Source organism: Neomonachus schauinslandi, chromosome 14, assembly GCF_002201575.2.
Source record: "Neomonachus schauinslandi chromosome 14, ASM220157v2, whole genome shotgun sequence".
Classification (NCBI taxonomy): Eukaryota; Metazoa; Chordata; class Mammalia; order Carnivora; family Phocidae; genus Neomonachus; species Neomonachus schauinslandi.
In genome coordinates, this window is record NC_058416.1 from 64,256,601 (window position 1) to 64,273,796 (window position 17,196).

Sequence of the window (17,196 nt, forward strand, 5' to 3'; positions counted from 1 at the left end):
CCTTTGACTTGTCTGTGGTAGGCAGCTCTGCCAGTGGTTTCTCCATCTGAACAGGAGGCCATGCCCACCTGGGCTGTAACATTAATATTTCTGATTTGAACCTCCCTGGCAGCTCCCTGATAATGAGCAGGACTAACAGCTTCGGGGATGGAGCACTATGCTGAAAGTTCTTTGTAAGTCATCACTGAGGACAAAGGAGTATGAAACAGCATGTCCTAGAGATCTATGATCTAAATGCCACCCCAACTCTAAATCTGGCTGTGACCACAATGAAAATGCCCCCCCGCCCATCCTGGTGGCTTACAGAGAGAGAAAACGACTTGGACCAAGTTCATGGAGGATGCTTTTTTAGCCCATGAACAAAACTTATTCCAGATACCAAATAGGAACAAAAGTATCTTACTGGTTATAAACTGCAGTGATATGCCAGGTTATGCCATCTGTTGTGACTTTAACACATTAGTAAGAAATACTAATCTTTTGCAAAACTGGATTTGTTAGCCTATATCTGCTTAAGAGCTTCAGAGAGGAGATGGCAACTGAGTGGAGGCCAGAGCCCAGCAGTGGGGAGGCATGCCTTCAAGGGCATGTGCGTGTAGGGGGAACGCCAGGTGCCCAAGCACATGCACCACCACCCTATCACCCTCATGATCTGTGGCACATCCACGCTAGTACTCAGTTACTATTTTTCTTTTTAACATAAATCTCTTTTAAAATCTTAAACAAATGTCACTGACGAAGAAAAAAAGAACTGAGTTGCTGACAAGACACATGAATTCCCATTCACTGTGAGACACTTGTTACCACCAGCCTTAGGAGACAGAGAGCCCACCCTGCTCCAGATGATCAGCCCATTTTTGCCGCCACCCAGTCAGAGGCCCAGACCTGGGAACTTCACAGCATTCCAGATGACGACAGTGTTGTCCACGCTGCACGAGGCCAGCCAGGCATCATGGGGAGACCATGCTACATCCATCACATCTGGAAGACAGAGGGCTGGTGGTGAGTGTCTTACCTGGTGTGCAGACTCAGTGAGGGGGGCACTTGGCAACACCCGTCTGCCAGGTGGGCCAGCAGCCCCTAGCATCTCATGTTTGAGGAAACTTGACTTAAAATCATAACTAGACTCTTTCTTAAAAACCAATCTGTAAAACTTCCCCACTAAGGTTTATGAACTGGTCATGACATTTGAGGCATCTAAGTGACCTCCCTCACCCCTCACAAAAGAGGTAACTGAGGGCACAGCTGAGAGTTTGGGGCCACGTATAAGAACCCTGGCTCTGACACCTGTTGGGTCTGTGGCCTCAGGCTCGCTAAGCTTGCTTCTCTTGATCCCAACTGGGCCTTTCTGAGCGCCCTTTGAGCACTAGAGGCACAGCACCTAGCAGAATGCCTAGCACACACAGCCAGAGTCCAATAGCTGCCCAATGAGTGGGAGGCCATCTTTAGGCCCTTCTCCTCACAAACTGGACCTCATCTCCAAGACCCCACCAGAGTATCCCTTCCCTAGAGAGCCCCCAAACATAATCACTCATGTTCAATTCTCTGTGACTCAGTTTTCTTATCTATAAAATGCAGATTAAAAAAAAAACCCTATGCTCAGAGGGTTATTATTATGAGGATTAAATGTGAGAAACTGCCGTAGCACGGTGCCAGGCACACACCAAGGCATCGATAAAGGTCAGCTGTGACTGTGACGGTGACGATGACCGGGCCCATCTCGCCGTGCAGGTGTGATTTTTCTAACCTCTGTGCCTGGTGCAGTGCTAGGTGTACAGAAGAATGGCTGGTGAGGTGAAGAAACAGAAACACAGCAGCAAGTTAATAGCTATCTAGTCCTCTTCTCATAGTATTTTTTAAAAAGGTGTAAGCAAAATACTCAAAACTTCTATTTTGTTTTTTTCTATTATTTACAATCTTCAGGGACAGCTTGATGATTTTTTTCCCCCAAGGTATTGCACTTTGTATTTCACACTGCATATGCACTAGTGTGCTGCATTTAGTATCCTCATAGCCTATGTGATCCTAAGGGCTCATTTTGTTTTGCTCTGCATTCTATGTCTTTGAGAGCATTCACTACCATAAACAGACCTGATTCAACAATGAACTATTAACTGGGTCCCAGGTTTCAAGCTAATGAGCACACGGGTGTATGCCATTCACCACACTCTGGCTTATTTCTTGTGACTGATATCCCAAAGTGGGACTCTGGGCAGAATGCCTGAAGACTTTCCCAAGTCTGGATTCTCTTAACCCTGTAGACAGCTTTCCAGAAACCTCTATGATTTCACACTTTTATAAGCAGAATGTCCATTTCAAAATTCTATTATCTTGGGGATTATGATTCTCTCTTCTAACTTATTAAGTACATTTTTATATTTTAACTTCACTTTACTAATGAAAGTGAAGATTTTTCATATCTGTCTAAAGTTGTCTTCTTCAACTATTTTGCTCCCATCTTCTGTCTGTTGAGAGGCCTTCTGTGCAGCGGGTCTAACGAACACCAATGCAGTGCCTACAAAAATGAGGAATAAAAACCTCCTCTAGGAGCTCAGAGGCCAGGAGGGGCAGAATGTAAACATCAGAATTTCACCGTGGTACCTAAGTCTTAGAGCAGAGAGGTGGTCAGCTGGGAACTCCAGAAGGGAGATGTGATTTTCCGAGCAATTTCCATGGACTACTGATAATACAGGCATTAGCTGCAAATTCTATCAGTTTATCTTCCTATACTGTAGGAGATTTATATAGTAAAGTCTGTTATTATCCTTTGTGAGGTCTTTTATTGCCTTTTAACCTTAAAAAATATTCCCTCTGCTAGAGGTTTGATGAATATTCAATTCTGTTTTCTTCTGCTTTAATTATTTAGAATGTTTCTCTCTTTAATATCTGGAATTTATTGCAGTGCATGCTGTAATGAGGCTCTACACTACTCTCTACAAACCGTGTAATGGTTATTCTATCACAAGTGGGGAATACTTCTTTCTTTCCATAATTGGTAATTGATGTCTGCTTCACAATAATACACCAAGTTCCTAGGTACATGTAAGTCTACTTCAATGTTGTTAGTTTTGCCCCCAAACCCACGACATTTTAATCATTGCAGCTTTGAATGATTTCTTCTGCAACCTTCCTTATTCTTCCAAATGCCCTTTGGAGTCACTGCTGAGTTACGCAGTAAAGCCACTTATGGACTAATTTTCCACTAATTTTCTCCCTAAACCCCAGTTTTGGAGCTCCTTTCTTCAGATTATACCATTCCCGCTCTTTCCCACTGTACATCTACATACATCTGAGACCCTCCTGCATTTGAAGAGTTAAGTTTCTGGTCACTGTCATTCCAGATATTCTCATCATCATTCTTGGTGATTCTGGGAGGATGATCTGTTAAATACCCACGGCTCTTGGATCCTTAAACTCCGCCTCCTCCTCTAGTAACCTTGGCTTCTGCTACCTCAGGCATTCATTCCCAGTCATGCCCAGAGATCCCCCCAAACAAATCACTGTAATTCCTCCCTCGTTTGAATTCCAGCCCTCCCATAATCCTACCATCAACCGGTGCTTCCAGCTTCCTCTCAACTCCAACAGAATTTCCAGGTGCTACGGGCCTTCTGCTGTCTGTCTCCCTGTTTGGCTTAGAGTCCACCATACCCTCTGCTCTTCTATGTTTTCACGGGTGCCTGACAAAACCCAGCCTGGTTCAATCTAGCTCTGTAGTCCCCTGGGTCTTTCTTGAGGACCCTCTAATGAGGCTTCCACCCAACTGCACCAACATGAACAGCACCAGCCAAGGCCATGGGCACCAGCCAAGGCCATGGGAGGCCTCCATGTCATCAAGTCCAATGGTCAATATCCTCAGTCCTCACCTGACCTCAAGACAACACGTGATACACTGCTCGATCGCTTCTCCTTCAAACGCTCTCTCCACTATCTTAACTGACCTCCTCTCCATCTCAGCCTCTTTCGCTGGTTCTCATCACCCTCCGAAACCCAGCCTCCACCCTTGGCCTCCAGTCCCATGTACTTCTCCCCTGTACTCAACCTCTGCTAGGCAATGCAAACTAAACATGCCCCAAAGCCAATTCCTAAACATTTCCCTCAGCAAACATTTCTGTCCCACCTACACACCTGCCATCAGGTGATGGCAACTGCATCCTTGACACCCACCAGACCACAGTCCAAACCGTCCTGATCCTTTTGCTTATTTCACACCCTACATCCCATCCACCAAGAACTCTGCATCTGACCACTGCTCCTCCTGACTTCCACCGCTATGACCCAGGTCCACTGTCTCTCACCGAGATTATGTCAGCAGCCTCCTCAGTGGTCTCTCCAGTGCTGCCTGTAGTCTGTGCAGCTGCCATAGGCCTCCTCACTGCTCTACTCAAAATCCTACTGAGCCTTCCCATCTCACTCAGAGAAGAGCCCCTCACAGTGGTCATGTCCTAGCCTCAGGTGGTTCTGTGAACACACCAAGCACACATCCACACTCCAAAGCTACTGTCCCGGCTATTCCTTCAGCCTGGAAAGCTCTTTGGATGTGCACACAGTTGTCCCCTAACCTCCACCTGGTCTCCTCTTGGATGTCACCTTCTCAGTGAGGCCTCCTGGAAAACCCCATCTCATTTTGCTCCTCAGCACTTATCTTCTAGTTTCTGATGTGACTAGTTATCTGTCTCTCTTATAAGAATGTAAACTCCCTGAGGGTAGAACAGCACCCAAAATATACCAGGTGCTCAATAAATATTTGTTAAATGAATTTGGGAAAAAATAGTGTCTATTTTATTCGGTCTTTCCATTTATGAAGTGGTCATTTTCTCTCTCTCAAAAAAGGTTTGTGGTTTAAGTCTTATAGATCTCATACATTTCTTGGTAAGAGTATTCCTGAGTATTTACAGTTTTTCTTCCTGCTGTATTAAGAGTCTCTTTGTATCATTAGATATTCTAATTGGCTATTACTAGCGAAAGATGAATAATTAAAAATTTTCTTATATGAGACCAACTCAATGACTCATTCATTATTAGCCCTAGGTGCTTTTCAATGCTTTTTAAGTTCTAATAGCTGTGTGCTGTAATATTTGCCATTGGTTTGAAAAAGACATTTCATGTTAAGGAAATAGCTTCCTACGGCCATTTAAAAAATATTTTTATTAAAAACTGAGGCTAAATTATCTAATATTCCTTTCAGAACACCTCCTAAGATGACTGGTTTTTTTGTGTGTTTTATTGTTGTTGTTGTTTTGTTTTGTTTTAAAGTAGGCTTCATGCGCATCTTGGGGCTTGAACTCACGACCCTGAGATTAAGAGTCACATGCTCTACCAGCTGAGCCAACCAGGCGCCCCGAGTGTCTTTTCTTATTTAACCTCCTAGTATGTTGTTATAGTAATAGATTCCTTTACACAAAATTCTTCCATTATAAATCACATTTAGTCAAAATGAATTACTGTTTTCAAAAGTTACCAAATTCACAAGCATTATGTTTCTGATTTTTTTTCATATTCATCTAAGCTTTTGTTTTACTGTTATTTTTTTAGGTTTTAGAAACCCAGGGTGACAGCTTCCTTTGAAGAATAAATAGGTCTACATTCTCGAATAATTTTTCTTAAAAGCTTGAAACAATGCATCAACAAATCAAAAAATAACTTAGGATCAGGAAGCATTACTGATGATTCCAATTTTTTCATTGGTTACTACCATAAGTTTTCCTAACCTTATGGTATCATTTCTGAAAATTTATATTTTCTAGAAAATTTTATTTCTTTTAGCATTATTATTATTATTTTTTAGTTTAATAAAAACTATGCTGTAGTATAGTTTTGCTGTACTTTGTTTTGTAGTACAGTTTATGCTGTACTCTGTGATAATTTTTTCCCTCTAGGTTAAATGTTTTCCTAGATCCTTTACTTCTAATTTCATCTAGGTTTTTTTCTTCCTCCCCTCCCCCACCAATTAAATATGCTAAGTATATGTTTTCCACACTTCACTTTCAAAGACCCAGTGCTTTCTACTTATTTATTTCTGCCTTTTCACTGGTTTTTCTTCTTAAAGAGTTCTGCTCATAACTGCTATCAGGACCATTGAACAAGGAATGGGTGTCCCTGCTGAAAGTGGGCAACCCTACTTGCCTAGTAAAGGAGAGCACTGGGATGGTGGGCCTGGAAAGAAGTTGAGGTTATGGCTGAGCCCATGTCTCAGGTTAGGGAACCCATCAAAGGCCTCACTGAGGCCCCACCACACACTTGAACACCTGCATGGACACTTTCTCCAAGTTCCAGAGGAGCCCAGTTAGACTCCGCTGTGAGCAACTGTGAATAAGTGAGGTTAAGTTACACATTTTTATGGTTATCAACAATTATACAATGCTACTCTTCCAGCTTTCAAAAATGTGGACTTAATATGGTCACCAAGAGGTGGGTCTGTTTACCTTTGAAGTGTCTGTAGAGTACTTGCAGGGCATAAACTGTCAGCGGATTACAGCCAATGCCTTCCAAACCACTCACTCTTGCCCCATCTTCTCCCAGAGCTCCAGGCTCAATTCCAAGTCTTGTGACATTCTTCCCTGCCCGCACTTCCCAGACTCAGCACATCCCACATTGAATTGGTGTCCATCCTGTAAGCCCACTATCGTTATGGTCTAAGAGAGGACACCATTGGCTATGCAGGCACCAGCTAGGAATCTCCTTCATCCCTTCCCGCTTTGTCCTAAGAATTTCCCAAGTCGGTCTCCCCCTCCATCCCAATTATCATCCCAGGCCTGGTTCAGGCCCTTGCAGTTTTCATCTGAACCACTGAAACAAGCTCCTTTTCTACCTGTCTGAATGATCTCCCTCTTACACCTCAAAGCTTTTAAAAGCTCCCTGTCTCTTTCACAATAAAGGCCACCTTCATTAACAGGGAACACAAACCTTCCATGACCTGGCCCCTGACACTCAGCCAGCTCCACTCTGTACTGCTCCCTGCCTTGTATGTAAAGATCCAGCTGTGGTGAAATGCTGCTGACCCACCATGTACACCAGGCCTTTCTGGCTTCTGCTGTCCCCCTGTCTGGGAAATGCTTCAGGCCAATCTTGGGCTAGACCACAGGCTTTCTGCGGTATAGTCACTCTAGCATCCCTGGAATCTGAGTGTACAGCACATGGCTTTTGACTGCTCTTGACTGACCTTCCTCCTCTTCAGTCCAAATCTTTAAAGATGTGCCCCTTTCCAAGTCTATGAAACACTTTTCAAATATACTCAAGGTCAAGTAAAAAACTTTTCATTGGGCCCCTTTTCATGTGTGCTGGTTTCTGTGGAATAAATAAAGTGTGCTTACGGACTTAGTGATCCACTGATGAAGGTAGTGATTCAGTTCACCAGGATAAACAGCAGAACATGGGGACTTCTACATTGAAGATATAAACATATACCCAATGAGGGCAGGAGTGGGGTCACTGAGTGCAGCTGGAGGCAGGCAGTGGGTAGAGTGACTACACAGACCTTGAGGGAGAGGCAGGGTGTGACCGATGGTGATGGGGAGGGACGGCCCAGACACAAGGCTGCTTTAAGGACTAAAACAGTCCACAGGGGCCATGGAGGTGCTGCTGCTGACCTCAGACAGCTGCCAGGGCCGCCCACCCCAACAGGCAGCCCCACTCACCGCCTGAGTGACTCCGGAGGATAGAGACACATCGCCACTGCTCCACATTGGCAAGCTTACCACTGGAGCCAAACACGGTGCTGGGGCCGATGTACCTGTGTGAAAGAGGAGTCAGAAAGGCACTCCAAGCATGCTCTAGGCACTGCACAGAGATGCTCACTGCAGCATGGCTTATCATGGCAGACAGAACAAAGCAAAACCAGACAATGGCTGGAAAGCATCAAATTGTTGAACAACAGGGACTGATTAGGTGAGGTATGTTCCATGCACTTAATGAAATACTACATAGCCATCACAAATCTCATGGTAAGAGACAATCCACTGCATGGGGAAATGTTCACCATATATAATTAAGTAAAAGAAGCAGGCCACAGGACATCCTATACAATATGACAGACACCACTATGTAAAGAAAAAAAATACATGTAAATGGATATCATCTATGTATGGAAAATGGATCAGAAAGCAAAATATTAACCATGGCTTTCTTTGGATGGTGATTTTTATATATTTTCAGATTCCCAAATTATCTGCTGTGTTCTATGTTGACTAAAGCAGCAAAGCCAACAGTCTTTTTAAAGCTCTCTTGCAAAGTACTCAAAGCATGGCTACTAGCTCCTGCCATGCAAGCAGTCGAGTAGGTCCTCATGGACGTGGCGCTGACACCACTGATGCACAGAGCCTCTGTTAACACACTTTGCTCCCACAGAACTCTTTACAAAGTCACAGAAGGAGCTCACTGAGTGGGCCAAAGGAGACAGCGTGCCTCTGCTCGCATGGCCATAAGCAAGAACACGGAGGTCCACTCTGGCTAAGCAGTGGGGTAAGGGTCTGGTTCCCTAGTCTGACTAGCCCCCAGAGTCACCTGGGGAGCTGGTCATGGAACAGAGACCCAGGACCCACCCTGAGAGACTCTGCCTAGAATTACAGAAAAAGTTTTCTAGGTGATGGTTAGTTCATTGTGGGTACAGAGTAGGCACTCTCAAGGGGGAGCTCCTTAGAGTCCCAGGGTGGGGCTGGCTAACAGAGAATGAGGTGAATGGCAAAGAGGGTAGGCTCCAGATCCCCTCCCCCGCCCACCCCCGATTCCATCAGAGCACTCTGACTTTTACCTATTCTGTATGTTGGGAAATTTCATTTGAAAAGCAAAACAAACGAAGCTACCAATGTCAGCAATGCAAAGGATTAATACTGCTTTGCAGGTAGAAACCCTGCAGCCCTGTGAGGGGGCGACTGAGCAGGTCTCCAGGCAGATGGGTCGCCTCCCCAAGCCCTAGTCAGGCCCCAGCTGCTCCTGGCCTATGTGTGCTCCCCGCTACTCAGGAAGTTTGGAGCTCTAGGGACTTCAGTGCCAGAGTGGGGAAAGGTGACTGTGATTAAGACCAGCAAAGAAGCTTCTAAAAATAAAATGTGAAAAAAGGAAAATGATGCTTACGTAGCCCGCTTCCACACCATAATCAGTTTGTCATCTCCCCCAGAAGCTAAATACATCCCACTGTTTGACCACCGCACACAGTTCACACATGCTGGGAAGAAAAAAAAATAGGGTGATGAAAATCCAATAGTCACGCCCATTTGCTTTATGCAGAGTCTGGCAAGATGCAAAGGGTTCATAAAACCTATTCTCTCTCAACTATTCAAGGCATCCACTGTGGGTGAGTCCCAGAGAATAATCCAGATTAAATACTATCCTACTTGTGCTGTAAAAACAAATGACCAGGACAGAGTTTGGAAGGGAAAAGTCTACATAACCTGAGAAGTGTTAGTGCTGGATGAAACAATCAACAGGAGGTGGATTTCCATGAAAACTGGTAACTAAATCTCATTATTTCAAAAGGGCTATCTCATGATGAGATGTGTTTCTGGGCAGGGAGAATTCTTGAAATGAGGGCATGTACTAAAAAGGCTGAAATGCCCTTCCCAAAACTTTCAGGGGAGCAGCTTGCTAGAGCATAAAACTCTGACTTCATCCCATCTGTAGCCCTTTTAAATTTAGATTTTCCAAACTTGTCAACACTGCAGGTTGACTGGTTCTGCACTTATAAATTAAGACCAGCAGAAATGCCTCCTAGGCCCCCGATGGGTTAGAGCCTCTGGGAGCACTCACAGCTCGGCCTTTGGGAACCCTGCAATAAAAGGGACACTGTCCAAGCTGTAGCCCACACGTGACCTGTGAGTGACTTGTGCTCCAGGTCAGAGGGCAATGAGGCACGCTGGGAGAGAGCAAGAACACACAGAGCTAAGGAAGGGGACATAGCTGTTAATGGAGCATCTCAGGGGAGGTAGCTAGGTTGGAAACCAGAGCCAGATACAGTCACCCTGATGCTCAGAAGCAGGAAACTAAGGTGCTAAATGTAGGAAAGGAAACCACAACACTGTCCGACCATCAAAAGGATCCTGGCAGAGGGCCTCAGAATGACACAGTGGCAATTCTGAGACATTTTGGTGAGTTGTCTTTAAAACACCCTTCCCCAGAACCCTACTGCTTCCAGGTCGCTGGCCCCAAAGCCCCATGGAATCAGGCAGTAACGACTCATGAGCAGGAAATCACCAGAGGTACCTGCAGACTGTCCAAAGATGGTTCTGTGGGCGGGCCGAGTCTTCTGCCGAATAACTCACCCAGGTGTGCAGCCAACATCTGTGCCTTCAGACAGCAGGCCGAGGGGAGTTACCGCCGCACGGGGCCTTATCTTTCTAATTACAAACACATGTGCTAACCTTGGGCACTCTGCCAACACGCAAAGCCTGCAAAGGGCCACTCTGTAATACCTAAGTGATTGTCCATCTGGCAAAGCATCTTGGGAATATTTTCATCCTTCTCGTCATCCTCCTGGAGGACTGGAGACATATTCCAGATCACAACCTTCCCAGAATCCTGTCCTGGAATGAAGGAGCAGAAATAATTCAATGTGCAAGAAGTAGAAATTTGGTATTAACTCTGAGACATAATCCTCACTTAGCTTTCATAAACCATAATGGACTAGATTGGAGGAGACTCAATTTGCATTACTAATTTAACTTATAGAATAGAAACGAAGAAAGATAAGCACTGATGGGGATCAAAAAGCATGTGGATTTAGGAGTACAGAGAAGCCAACCTGACTTTGAAAAGAACTCTGGACCGAGCTCTAGTCTGTCCTCTAACACAGATCCCTCAGGAGCCCCAAGAAGGTCCTCATCTCTGCCCAGGACCCAGACTCCTCATCTGTAAGTTGAAGAGCTGGAAAAGCTGATGTCCCAGGGCCCTTTCAGGTTTGTGCACGGGAACCCTAGCAACCAAGGGCAACAGCACATCCCCGCCAGTACTTTGATCCCTTTCCAGGTGCTGCCTAGAGTCCAGGGTTGCTCCCAGAGCTGACTGGATGCTTTGAGACCCAAGTCTAAATGAAATGTGCACTAAAGATAGGAAAAAAGGCTCATTCCCTTCTTATCTACCCTTTGCCATCACCTACAGATGGGAGATCAATCAAAAGAGGGCATTTAGGGATCCTGGGGTCATAAGGTTATGTAATACTCTGCTAAAAAATTTATCTATGCATTTTGGCAATGATTTTTCTTCCTTTTTTTTTTTTTTTGCAATGATTTTTCATTCTAAGCTTTCCATTTACTGATAACTAACGAAAGTCTGGCCCCTCATTTAACTATTATAGAGGAGCAAAAACCAATAAATGCCTACAAGTGGACATGTCAGAATTACCATAAGGCATACCTGAAATTGCCTATTGGCCAGTATATAAAAATATTTCCTAAACAGCTCTTCTTGACCTTATTATATACTGAGAAGGGTGGGAAGGTATGCCTCTTCTTATGGATGAGGAAAAAACCCTGTCCCCCAGCTTAGTCCAGTGGTCGTAGATGACATCAGTGGGTACCTTCTGGATGCAGTCCACGATGTGCCAGAAGGAGATCATGGGCTCCCTGCATACCCCTGCAGCAGGAAGCCCATAGACAACCCACCCTGCAGCACCTGGCCTGAGGTCCTGGAACTCACAGAGGCACTCTGCAGGTGCTGTCCAGGGAGGCCTTGGCCAGAGGAAGACGCTGCTCTAGAGTGAAGCTTTCGGGGGCTGAGATTTGTGGGAATGCTACCTTGTGCCACCATATATATACATCTTGGTGTCCTCGTCTGAAAAATGACTGTCTTTCCAAGTAGGGCTGTTATTGGGACACTGTAACACTGGATGAAGCACAGTAATAACACTATGGACCGTATTTTCAAATGGCATGGGCATTTTTACTTGCCCACAGCATAATTCTTCTTTATCTTAGCTGAATTCCTCTGAGCCCAGAAAATGGGCCTAATAACTATACGACTAACTCCGTAGTTTAGTTTAACCACCTCTTCCCCTTTTTCAGATGAGAAAGTACTGCCAGAACGAAGATGAAGACCCAACCTCAACCTCTGGGGCTGGGGATCTATCCAAAGGACCACCTGCCACCCTCCATGTTCAATAAGCTGGGACTTGGTGATGAAAACTTATTTTAATATTAACCCAATGAATAGAAATTAGAAAGATACACCCACTACCAAAATGTTTATATGGAGCAAACACACTAGAACCAAAAAAGGATTTTGATTTAACCTGTTCGGATAACAGATTATAATTGTACATTTTAAATGGAGTCATATCCATACTGAAAAACAAATATATTCTATCTTCAGCTCAGTGGGCAACCAGGAGAAGCAGAGCAAGGTGTCAGGACTGTGAGTGCTCCCTCTGTTACTCTGTGAACATACCTTGTCCTCCAGTTGCGAACTTGGTCCCGTCAGGGTGAATATCAACTGAAAAAATTGGCTTGCCTGGAAACAAAGGAAAAAAAAAAACACACAACATCTATCTTGGCTTATATTCACTGGAGGATAGCAACAAAGTCAAAAAATTTGAAACAGTGATTAATTGAGTACTATCTCTAATCACTGCTCCTAGGAAAATATAATAGGCTGCTGATAAATTACGTCTAAGAGTGGAATAATTTAACAGTTTTAAAGTATAAACTGCTGAAAGATTCTCCAAGTGACATTAAATAGCTGAGTCTCAAAGGAGGACAAAGCATTCTGTCACTAGAACAACTGAGTCCATAGGTCGCTTGAGCATTTGCAGAGAGGTCCAACGGATAGGAGCTCGCCACTTTCTGGGGACACACATTTGTAAAGGTTATGAGTTGTTAACGACAACAGCTCTGGGTCACAGTGGCTACATCTTCAGCCACCTCTCCATCCCATGGACCTGCACTTGTCTGGCAGCCTGGACACAAGCATCCTGGCCTTTCTGCCTTGCTGTCTGACAGCTGGGTAGGACCAGTAGCTGACTTCGACCACAGGTATCACTTCCCTCATGCTTCTGTTTCTAAAAGCCCTCCCGTGTATTTGTACTGCATCAAAGTTTGTGAAGAGTCAGCCTTCTCGGCATTTCATATGGCTGAACTTCCTCCACAGGATGTGCTCTGTTCAACTGGATGTTCAGTCCCTATAGGGGGAAGAACTGTAGCTACTAGCTCCTGGAGTCCCCCACAGGATGCAGACCCACACCAAGACCCCATGAAGCTGTATGGCTAGCTTGGTGGACCAGACTGGCAAAGGAGTCATGACAACTTGAAACCCAGAAGACTGGAAGTATTCCTGGGCCCTGGGCCCTGTGGCTAACCAGTCTGCTTCCACGCTAAGAGTTGCATGTCAATTGTTGTCAAGTTTATCACCACATCCTCAGCTTCTAGCACAGGCCTGCTGAGTGGTGGCTCAGTAACATTTATTCAGTGACAAATTAGATGCATGACAATACACTGAACATCAGCAATCGCTAATACAGACAAGGTACTGTTGCCAAGGAGTCTCTTGGTTGAGGATGCTCTGTCTCCGTTACCCAAGAGGAGTTGGCAGGGACACCAGAAGGAGGGTTACCAGCTCTAGAATCACAGGATGGCAAGTACAGACAGGGTAGGGTGGGGCAGGGGCAGGCCGTGGCGCCTAACAGCTGAAAGTCCTGCCAGGGTTACTGTCCAAGTATGGAAAATCAAATATTGGTACCCAAAAAAGGCAATGGCCAGCATGGGCCCCAAGGAATAGACGGCTCACTTTATCTTATTCCACAGAGCCATACCCCTAAGAGGCAAACTGAGCCTGAGCTTCCACAAGACAACAGGAAATGTGCTCTCCTTCTTGTCATTACACAATAGGGGGAAACAGCTATGTAAGGCCACCAGCAAGCAGGTGTGCCAAATGCAAGGGCCCTAATTTTGTCTCAGAGAACAAGCAGAAACCCTAGGGAGGTTGGAAATCACATCTCATATTATTTCATCTCTACTACTTACTGAAATCCAAAACAACAAAGGCTGCTACTGCAGGACCCTGTCATGCTATGCTGGCAGCTCTAGCCAGGTCCTTGAGACCCTCACTTACCTCCAGGTCCACATCTAAGAGCCAGAGATCTACAGTGACAGGTCAAGTTCAGCCAAGTCGCTACTGATTGCCTTCCTGGAGCACAAACATACAGGAAATTCAGCCCTGGTCTGCTCTGAGTTTTCACTCCAAGGATTCCCAGGACAAGCCCCAACACAGCTTGGCCCTCTATGTAGCTTTGAAGGAGCCGGAGCCAGAACCAGCAGTGGAGCGCACTTACAAGGACCCAAGGAGAGAGAGCTATTGCTATTCTTCTTCCATAGTCCAGATGGGCAGACACTAATTAGCCCCATCTTCATCCTCAAGAGAAGAATCCAGAAAACTATGTACAGTAGGTAAAAGGCAGGTACTGAGAACACGGGTAAGAAGGACTGGAAGTTTTCAAACTGGTGCTCCTGTGCCTCTGCACTCAGACCTACACCGGCATGTCACGCCCTTCCTAGGTCAGGTGGTTGCCACGTGTATTAAGCCAGAGAGCCTGACATGCTGCTGCTGAGAATGTGCCATACTTTCCCAGAGGCTGAGGACCTGGGAGGGAAGCAGTAGCAAGAAGGTGGGTTTCTTGACCATCTGGGCCATGACAAGTGTCTGACAGGGAAGCCTCAAGAAAAAAGAAAGGACAATGAGGGCTCTGGGCCCAGGCTTGAGCTGTGCAGACCATGGCATCTAGTGCTGAGACTGAGGTTCAGTGTCCTGCCAGACACCAGAGGAAGGCAACCAATTAGCACCACTAAGAGCCTCATGAGATTCAGAAGAGCAGACGTCTCCAAGTATGGTGAGGACAGAGACAGGGAGTCTCAGCCGCATCAGTGCCTGCCATCTCCACTCAGGATCTTCCTGGGAGGTCCTTGTAGGTGCTAGCCTGCTATTCCTTTCAGGAGAGGCAGAGCCACAGTGGGCTAAGCCCTGTGGAACTCTTCTTCTCAGCCCATGACATGTTCTACTGAGCATCTGATGTGCCCCCTCAAGCCGTGCAGGCAGCACAGCCCAGGGTATTCTCTAAATCTCACACTGCCCCGTGAAGTGGATAGTTCTGACATCCTCATCTGACAGAGCTACACAGCTGCTACAGGCAGGCTACACAGGCAGCTATACAGCTGCCTCCCCCAGAGCCTGAGCTTTAAGTATGTAATGTGCTGCCCCTCCAGGTGAAGCTGGGAGGGGACATGCCTGGAGATGGCTGGGAGGGCTCAGATGATACTGCCTGGAGGGAACTAATTCAAAGCCCACAGGTGAAAGGTGAAGTACGGAGTCAGAGGGAGAGCTAGAGCTATGCACACATGCACAACTAGTCCTAATGACCTGGACTTGGCCTTGGACTTGCTATACTGAGCATCGATCACCCTGGACACCTCAGTCCCACAGGCCTGGGGTGACTGCTACCTGGCTAGGCTCTGGTGAACCATCTCTCAGGACTCCTGCCCTTGTGTGCTTCCCTTTCCTTGAATTTGGGTTGGCTCTGTGATCTGTTTTAAGTAACAGAATGTGACTGAAGTAACGCTGCTCCAGTTCTGAGATTAAGCCTAAAGAAGGTCCAGCAGTTCAACTTTTGCTCTCTGGAGGAAGCCAGAGCCCTGTGGCATTTGTCTGGTTCCTTTGGCCAGGTGGTTGCCATGTAAGAAGTCCAAGTACCCTGAGACCACTGTGCTGAGACAACCCCCCCCGCAACCTGGCCACAGAAAAAGGGTCAAAGAATCCAGACAACAGTGAGAATCAGGGTCCTGACACAGGACCCAGGATGAACTGTTCTGGCCCCAAACTGCTCAAGCCATCCCAGCAGACTCAGTGCAGAACTAAAATGAGCTGTCCCTGCTGAGCCTGGCCAGGTTTCACAATCACAAACAAATAATAAAACAGCTATTGTTTTTTTTTTTTTTTAAAGATTTTATTTATTTATTTGAGACAGAGAGAATGAGAGACAGAGAGCATGAGAGGGAGGAGGGTCAGAGGGAGAAGCAGACTCCCTGCCGAGCAGGGAGCTCGATGCGGGACTCGATCCCGGGACTCCAGGATCATGACCTGAGCCGAAGGCAGTCGCTTAACCAACTGAGCCACCCAGGCGCCCAAAACAGCTATTGTTTTAAACCAGCAAGTTTTGGGGTAGTTTGTTATGCTAATTCATTCACTTTTCTGCCTAAGGCAACTGGAGTTGCATATCTGTCATTTTCACCAAAAAAGTTCTAGCTGACTCAGCATCAGTCCTGAGAAGGCCAATGGGGGGGGGCGGGGGGGAGGAGAAGAGCATTCACCTGGCCATAGGAGGGCTTTTCAGTTCCTTAAGTCTGTGAGACACTGTATTATATGCCCCCTCAAGAAGCACATCAAAATGACTTACATGCAAATAAAAGACAAACCTGACTCCCTAAGAGCACACATAGCTGAGCCTAGGTAGGTGAGCAGAGGGGCTCTGCTGCACAGGTACCCATCACAGCCCAAGTCTTCCCCACCACACCCACTCACAGCATCAATGAGATGTTTTCTCATCCATCCACCTTGGTGGTTGTCTATGAGCCTGCTATGGGACTAAGCAGAGGAAAAGTAAAGCTACGAAAGGCTCAGCCCTGCCCTTAGGATGCTCCCAGTGATGGGTGTCTGCACAAATGGAAAGCTATCTAACTCAGCCTGGGCTTCCTATAGAAATCACAACTGAAGTGAGTCCCAAAGGCTGAGGAGGATCAGCCAGAAGAGGAGGGAAGGGAATTTCAGGCAGAGGGGACATGGCATAGAAGAATCCTGACAAGCTGCTACAGAGTGTGTGGAGAGAGGAGGCTCAGAGGATGGGTAGGGCCCAGCAAGACACCACTGAGGAACGCAGACCTTCCTCTACAGCTACCTCTGAAGCAAGGGAACGCTAAAGCCAGACTCACATTTCAGCTCCACATAGCTGTGTGGAGCATGGGCTTTTGCTAAGACCAGAGGGGGCCTCAAGGCTCCAGGGGAAGGCAGAAACGAGGGCTGGGAATAGGCCTGGGTTTGAACAATGAACAAGCGTGGGTGGAATTCTCAGCCCTGACGCTTAACAACTATGCAGCCTTGAGTAAATTATTGAATGCCTCCAAACACCAGTTTCCTAATCTGAATGGTGTGGAAGTCACAGTCACCCTTACAAGCACCTTCTGAGAGAGATTAAGATGCCGAGCCACATTGCTTCAAAGATGCACACAT

At 46.2% G+C, this 17,196-nt stretch overlaps 1 protein-coding gene across 5 annotated transcripts in view; it reads right to left on the reverse strand.

Moving 5' to 3' along the window:
* The window catches only part of LOC110581127 (protein HIRA), a 90,247-nt gene that overhangs the window by 59,004 nt on the left and 14,047 nt on the right, over positions 1-17,196 (reverse strand). For 3 of the 5 annotated variants that reach the window (XM_021690869.2, XM_021690868.1, XM_021690867.1), the window contains exons 2-6: positions 12,373-12,435; positions 10,404-10,514; positions 9,070-9,160; positions 7,635-7,729; positions 886-981 (exon numbers count right to left, since the gene is read on the reverse strand). In XM_021690869.2, the coding sequence (XP_021546544.1) occupies positions 886-981; positions 7,635-7,729; positions 9,070-9,160; positions 10,404-10,514; positions 12,373-12,435 (456 nt within the window). Of the gene's footprint in view, positions 1-885; positions 982-7,310; positions 7,381-7,634; positions 7,730-9,069; positions 9,161-10,403; positions 10,515-12,372; positions 12,554-17,196 lie in introns of those variants that run through there. The other 2 variants (XM_044921184.1, XM_021690870.1) reach the window with 2 other exon arrangements.